The 7,958-nt window shown below is 35.5% G+C and overlaps 1 protein-coding gene across 1 annotated transcript; it reads right to left on the bottom strand.

The window, feature by feature from the left end:
- Positions 1-3,792: 3,792 nt before the first annotated feature.
- On the bottom strand, positions 3,793-7,686 carry LOC145089973 (uncharacterized). Its single transcript, XM_079028342.1, has 7 exons — positions 7,456-7,686; positions 6,636-7,373; positions 6,496-6,547; positions 5,493-6,322; positions 4,315-4,398; positions 4,086-4,217; positions 3,793-4,002 (listed from the first exon to the last, which is right to left on the bottom strand). Exons 1-7 carry the CDS (start codon positions 7,684-7,686, stop codon positions 3,793-3,795), a joined length of 2,277 nt encoding a protein of 758 aa, XP_078884468.1.
- Between the last annotated feature and the right edge of the window lie 272 nt (positions 7,687-7,958).

Consider the following 7,958-nt stretch of genomic DNA (forward strand, 5'->3'; position numbering starts at 1 on the left):
ATGCCTCCTAATCAAATTTAATGCACATATATTGCCCAAACTCTGTTTCCAAATTAATTCCCCATACCCCATTTCGAAATTCTTAACATTTTTGGTCCTAATTCATTTAAACCTTCATTTATTTATTCACAAATGGTCCTTCCTTGGAAACCTCTTACAAATCAGGCCCTAAACTCTAAACTATGATGTATATGTTCCGGATTGGTCCCTCATTTGGAAATTATATTTATAATTTAGTCCAACTAAATTATTTAATTAACATAACGGACCCTATACCTTGGTTGATTACCAAACTACCCTCCAAATATTAATTATATTAATATCTCCTTAGGAAACTAAATTTTCTCAGAGATTCGTATTCACAGGAATACTATTCGACCTTCTCGCATCCATTCCAGAACGCTAATCGCCTATCGAAAATTAAGGTGAGTGCATAGTTACTTTCAGCTTACACATAGATATGAAGTATTTTATATAAATTACGTGCTATGTGTGCATATTATCTGAATACTTGCTATCTATGCTGGATGAACGTTGTTATACATGTTTTCAATGATTTAAACTGTATATGTATTTTATATCTACGAAAATGTTGGGGTAAAACATGGGTAGATGTAATAGGTGATGTGTGATAAAATGATGAGAGGCCTCGATGTTGATGTTGTTGATTCTGTCATCTAGCGGAGTATGGATGACGACCACGGACTCTTCTAGACAGTCCAGTGGAAAACTAGCAGGCTCGCAACCTGTAGGTGTTTGTGAACGATGTGTTCACCGGTGTACTCCATCCCCCACATGGTTGCCTTTAGGACATTTATTGCCGAGGAATCCCCTTAGCAGTAGTGTCCGTCCCGATGATGATTCCTTAGGCTAGGTCCCTTATGATAGGTGTTTAGGGACGTAAAGTGAGGATAACGGGAACGGGTAATCGGGTTATTGTTGATTGATGAAATTAATAAACTTATTTATTGTGGGTTGAAAACCCTATGTGCTCACCAGGCTCCCAAGCCTGACCCACTCAGTTTTATGTATTACAGGTAGTGGCGCATGAGCATAGGTGTGATGTTTTGGACGAGGGATTACGGATATAGGCCTGTAGATATGAAATAATGTAGTAAGGCTTATATTGTATTGTTTATGCTTCTGATTTGTACGAACATGACATCCCATGTCTTTTAATGAAATACATTTCTATGGAAATGATTTTGATAAATCTTTATCATATTTTTGTTTTGGGACAAATTCCGCAACACTTTCATTTAAAATATAACTCTGATTTTTAAACAAAGCATAAACAAACCGGTCTTTTCTGGCCGTGATTTTGGGGATGTCACAGTTATCTAGCTTCTAGACCATGGTGTTGGTTGGAAAGTGGCCTTGCATGACTCTGTGTAGTGTCCATGCAATTGTTACAACCATTATGAGCTTAGGATTAGAGATTTGGTCTTATTGGGTAGTATTAATGGATAAAGTTTGAAGCTATATCCATTTAGACCTTGAGGGGATCAGATCGGAGCTTTGGAGCTCTTGGAATAACTAGATGAGAGCTTAATCCGTTAAGATGTTTTTGTCCAGTTCCCACTATGTGGTGGCATGCTTGTGACGATGTGGTGGCTGGCCCAGCCGCACCTATTTTGCCAAGAAGGTCCCACGACGTGACCAACGGATGACCATGATGTGGAGGTCAACTGAACTTGACTTTAACCGTTGACTTTTGACCAGGGTTGACTTTTGGTAAAATGATAGTTTTCGAAGGTAGACTAAGGGTTTACCTCTTGTGATTCAGTAGGTGGTGTATAGTTCCCAATTCTTGGTTGTGTGAGCTGACTAGCATTTGATTACATTGTCAGGTGAGTTTTCTCACGATACTATATAGGATGTTTGATTTCTTTGTAACTCTTGCATTGTATGTTGGGCAGGGCCCATTATGTTACATGGGTGGGGCCTGATATTATGTATGGTATTTGGTATTTTTGAGAACTCACTAAGCTTTGTGCTTACAGTTTTGTGGTTTAAATATTTCAGGTACTTATGGTTCCAAGGGGAAGAGTTTAACATGATTGCATCACATCGACATGAGATTTCATACTTATGATTTTTTTGTCACTTTGATGTTATTGGAAATACTATTGATACTATCACTATTTTGAAAGTAATTAATGATTTTTTTGGTTGAATTAAAAACAAAAAAATGTATCTAGTATTTTTGGGAAGTTACAAGATCTTTACCACTTACAGCTAACATAAACTATTGCTAAATCAACAAAAGTATGCCATATTCTTGAACATGCATGTATGTTACACTACAAACCCTTTTGTACTCCAATTGACAAAAAGTACAAATTACACTCATATGGGACTCTATTTACAAATCTCACTCAATATTAGAGCTTAGTTGGCGCCCCTTAATATTTTTCTTTCATGCGATCGGAGCTTGCATGTTAAGTTCATCATATTTCTTATATGTATGATCCTTATATGACCCAATTCAATGTTCTAAAGCATATATTATGTTATGTTTAGAGCACTATCGACCATAATCGTTGACTATATGCTTCTCCATCATCATGTGTTATTGTATATTTGAATTTCATCTAGTGCGGCTGCACCATTACTAGACGATCCACATTTAGCTACTGCATATTCTGAGGACACAATTTTTTTCTTGATTATCGAAATGTTAGGGTGTGATTTCCAAATCCAATGTTGAGGAAACATATAAAGGTGTCATCAATGCTATATAAGTGGCATTTTGTCTATGTAACCACCAACATTAACTCCATGTTTCACCCATCAAAGTTACCTTTTCTACTATGATAATGTTTGTGTCGTCTACATGTCCTTAAACCCATTTCAACATCAATGAACCAAGTATTTTGAGATTGGTATCCACTTTGTTCGACATTAGGTTCCTCCTGGACATCTTCACATTCTTCATGATCCATAAACTTTCACTGTCAATCTTCACCAAAGGAATTTCATATTGTTTATTTCATAAGTTGCGGTCTAGGAACTACCTGAGGGGGAATGTTAGTATACATTGATGACACTTTTATTGCCTATTATTGGACCACTTTTGTATAGCTCATTGTTGTATTCTTGGATTTATTATAACTAATGTAAAGATATTCATAAATGGAAAATAATTTTTTAGAATAACAAAAATATCTTAAAACTATCAAGGAGCTAGAAAAAAACAATTACAATAAATAAATAGTGAGTTTAGGGTATTGATGTCACCCTACCCAATTTAAGTTACCCTTCATACTCCTATCAGACACCCAAATGTACGAATAAGAAACAACTTTATCAAACAATAAGACTTTTTTGTTTCTCTTTACCAAAGAGAACACATTCCAAAATAGCCAAAGACACTACCATAAAGTGAAAAAAAAGAGGCCTCCAAATAATCTCTACAAACCTTCTAAACCAGCAAAGAAAAGAACCAGATAACCCAATCCTGAAAAGAAGCAAGGGTGGAATTAAAAAGCCCCACCACAACCCCACCTTATGCAACAAATAGTTAACAAGGAAATACCAAAGAATAGATGATCTACCGACTCAATATCTACATCACACAGAGGACAATGCACCAAAGGAATGTCCAAACCTCTTTTAACAAGATTATTTCTAGTAGAAAGATTGTTTGAACCTAGCCGCCAAATAAAGATATTAACTTTCATTGGAACCAATGAACACCAACGAGTCGATTACTATTCGCAGACATTTTTTTGTCTATATAGGACCTCGTAGAATCCACCAGACCCTAACAAGTTCCAAACCCACCTGTCTTTAAACGAAAAGAGCAAAACCGAGTCCAACAAATTGAAGAAGTTGGTCATATTGAGCCCTTTTCGTACCACCTCTTGGTTGACGCCTCAAGGATGCCAATAAACCTTCTTGAAGCATTTTTAAAGATACTAAAATTTGCTTATCTTGTTCCAAAGCATAAATTCGCAGGAACTGCATTTTGAGAGGGGTATCTCCAAGCCACAAAACATCCTAAAACAACGTTAAAGAACCATCCAAGAACCTGTTTTTGCAATGAAGTAAAAAAATTCAACTCCGTGTCCTTGTAAGCTAACCACCACCTTAATGACATTAACCCAAACCAAATCATGGCCCTTATAACAGTTAGGATTGTCCAGTAAGCCATGTTTTCCATGAATAACCTTAACCATCCTAACCCAAAGAGAGCCGGGAAAAGCACGAAACCCCTATATCCATTTGAAAAGAGCGCACAATTCAAAACAAATAATCTACTAACCCCGAGACCACCAAATTTTTTTGAGACATGACTTTTTTCCAACATACCCTCGTCATTTTTTCTTCCAAATCAACCCCTATGGAAATCCTGTTTCTCAAAGATTCAAGATGATTAAGAACAATCTTCGACGCCTTAAAAACAGACATATAATATGTCAAGAGAGCACCCAACGCCGACTTGATAAATGCTAGTCTACCACCGACCGAAAGAGTTTTCATCATCCACATTGATAATTTAGAAGTAAATTTTTTGGTGACCTCCAAGAGACATTCCTAGACATGTTAGTCCCTAACATAAGACGAAGGCAAGGAAAATAAATTTTAGAAGCCGCACAACCAATATATTGTGCCATCTCCACCACCAACAAAAACTGAACACCAACACTAGTAAGATTACTCTTATGAATATTAATCTTGAGACTGTAAGCAAGATGAAAATAATGTAACATGCGAACAATATACACAATATTAAATTTTGACCATTCACTTATAAAAATGACATCATCAACAAAAAAAGAGATGAGAAAGAACAATATCATCCGTATTACCAAAATGAAGCCCTCTGAATCAGCCCTTCGAAATAACAAGTTTCACGGCCACATACAAAGATTCCATAACTAAAATAAATAGAAAGGGAGAAAGGGGATCACCATGCTGAAGGCCAGTATAAAAAGAAAATTCTTCCTTTAGACTTGTATGGGGGTTCATCAATGGAAATTCAATACTCAACAACTTCTTCTTGATTTGGATTTTTTATTCCGCATACAATTCCATCCATGGAAGAAATTACAAGCAGGGGCGGACCCAGGAATTAGTAATAGGGGTTGCACAACTTTTTTTTCCCGTCACACATAATATAAAACATTAAAAAAAAATCTGGTCAAACATAATATAAAACATCTATTCATTTAATACAATTTTTTTTTCTGGTTAAACATAATATAACAACGATATACTAGAATTTAAATTTGTCCTCTTCGTGCAGATACCTTTTAAAACCGCTCCATTACTTTTTCATTCTCAACTTTCGCAATTGCTTCGGTCTCGACATTACACAACAATGCGTCGTTCAAAAATTCATCGCCAATTTTGTTACGCAAGTCGGTCTTCAAGAGCTTTTTCTTTGAAAAACATCTTTCTACACTTGCGGTCGCTACAGGTAATATCAAATCCAACTTTAATAGCTTCTAAACCAAAGGATAAGATCGATGCTTCCCCGTACTAACCATCAAACGAGAAAGGTCGAAAATTCCTTTCAAACTAGCGAAGCGCTCATCTTTGATGCAAGAGTGATAAAATATCTCAAGTTGTCCTTCAAGGTCTATCATATCTGAATCATCAAAGTCATACTTGTATAACTTACCCAACTTCAATAACTTTGATTTGTCAAATTGTGCAAATGAATCACAAGGGCTCAAAGCACCCATGTATTCTAGTAATTGGGTGCTTGTTTCACTAAATCGATCCCGATATTCTGTAAGTTGCATATCTACCACCGTGTTGAAGATTTCAACCTCAAAATGAAACCTATTAGTCTTTGTAGTCCTACGGTTTCTCGCACCAATATACAACTCTTCCATATCCAAAGTATCAATTTCGTGTGTTTCACAAAAAGAGGATACTTTTGGCAAAATGCTAGCAAACCCTATGTTTCTAAAAGATTGCAATGTCACCATTGTCCCTCTAACCATCGAAGCCGCTTCTAAAATGTCTAGATCTTTTCTTTGAAGTTTCTTTGACAATGTACCCGTGAGGTGTAAAATGTCATACATCATATGTAAGTAAAACACGAACTCATATGATTTAAAATATGCTAAGATTCCAGATGCTTGTTGACGGTTTGCCAATGACCCTCCCTCCTCTTTCACAAAATCTAAAACTACAGAAACATCCGCAAATAACTTCATCAAACTTGTGAGTGTGTTGAAATGTGAACCCCATCTTGTTTCTCCCGCTCGAACAAGTGTAGTCTCTTGATTTAACCCTCTTTCGGTTTCAAGTTCACCACTACACAAGCCTTTTTGCACCCTTTCTCTTGCTTGCTCTCGTAGTAAGTCTTTTTTTTACACGATGCACAAACTACATTAACCACCAATGAAATTTGCTCAAAAAAGTCACTAACACCATCATGCTTCTTTGCTACAGCCACAACTACTAATTGAAGTTGGTGTGCAAAGCAATGTACATAAAAAGTCGTATCATTCTCTTATAATATCAAAGCTTTCAAACCATTGAATTCCCCTCGCATATTGCTAGCCCCATCATAACCTTGTCCTCTTATCTATTAAAATTTAAAACAATTAATATATATATATATATATATATATATATATTAAATTGAAATAACAAAAAAGTAAAGAATAAATTACCTGACTAAAACTCAACTTATTACTTGTAAGTACTTCATTTATGGCGTTTTTGAGTGTCAAAGAAGATGTATCCTTCACATGCACTAGACCTATGAATCTTTCTTTCACAAAGCCAAGAGTATCGACATAACGCAAAACAATAGCCATTTGTTCCTTTTTTGAAACATCACTAGATTCATTAACTAGTAAAGCAAAAACATCTTGACCAATCTCTTCACGAATACTCAAAAGTACTTCTTGTGCAAAACATTGCACAAGTTCTTTTTGAATTTTAGGGGAAATTAGTTGATTGTTTTTTGGAGCATTTTCTAAAGTATTGTTGAAAATATCTTCACTAGTCTCTCGAATGGCTTTTAACACTTCAATGTATAGCCCTCTATTTTCCGAGTTAACCGACTCGTCATGACCACGAAACGGTAAACCGGTTTTCAATAAAAGTCTAACAACAATAATAGAAACACGTAATCGAGCTTTATATTTATGATCCTCTGCTTCGGTTTGCCTCCTCAAGACTACATTGATAGCATGTTTTTCCCTCATTAAAAACTCACACTTTTCTTTTGCTTTGTTGTGAAAACTATCAATACCACCCACATGAGTCCGAAATGCATCTTTTTTATTCCAAGTATCAAAACCTTGAGAAACAAATGCATCTCTCCCTCCTTTTTGTCCCATGAGGTCCCCACACAAATAACAATATAAACAATATGCACTATCCTTTTTCACACTATATTCCAACTAATCAAAGTCATCAAACCATGAAGGAACGAATCTTCTAAATCTATCACCTATTTTTTTTAGGAAACTTATGTGCCCTTACTTGACACGGTCCTTGAAGCAAATATGCTCTTCTTACATCATCTCTTATATTTGGTTTGTAGCTTGTAATCAATGGCCTATCCGTCGGGTCCTTTGGAAGATCTTTCAAGTCAACATTATCATTAGGTTGGTTAGAGCATTGTGTTTGTGGAGTTGCATTAGAAACCGAAGGGATTGATTGATTGGTGATTGGTGTTTGTGGAGTTGCATTAGGATTAGAAATGGAAGGCATTGATTGATTGGTGATTGGGATTTGGGAACATTCTTCACCACTTTCATTAGGATTAGGTCTTTGTCTTTTGGTAAAAAAAACCACTTAGTTTAACCTATAAAAACATAACAATGACTTCAATAAAACAACTTGCTTTCACCTAATCAAATAATAAATTCAATAAAAACATAACAATTACACCTAATCAAACAATGACTTCAATAAAACAAGTTGGTTTCACCTAATCAAACAATAAATTAAATAAAACATATCAATTTCACCTAATCAAACAA

Source organism: Lactuca serriola, chromosome 2, assembly GCF_051521515.1.
Source record: "Lactuca serriola cultivar US96UC23 chromosome 2, Lser_US96UC23_V15, whole genome shotgun sequence".
In the NCBI taxonomy this organism is placed as follows: domain Eukaryota; kingdom Viridiplantae; phylum Streptophyta; class Magnoliopsida; order Asterales; family Asteraceae; genus Lactuca; species Lactuca serriola.

Coding starts and splice junctions, on each gene's coding strand:
- LOC145089973 (XM_079028342.1), bottom strand. CDS start 7,686: ATGCCTTCCATTTCTAATCCTAATGCAACTCCACAAACACCAATCACC. Junction 6,548..6,635: donor ATAAGTTGAGTTTTAGTCAG/GTAATTTATTCT, acceptor AAATTTTAATAG/ATAAGAGGACAAGGTTATGA. Junction 4,399..5,492: donor TCGACCTTTCTCGTTTGATG/GTTAGTACGGGG, acceptor TCTGTTTTTAAG/GCGTCGAAGATTGTTCTTAA.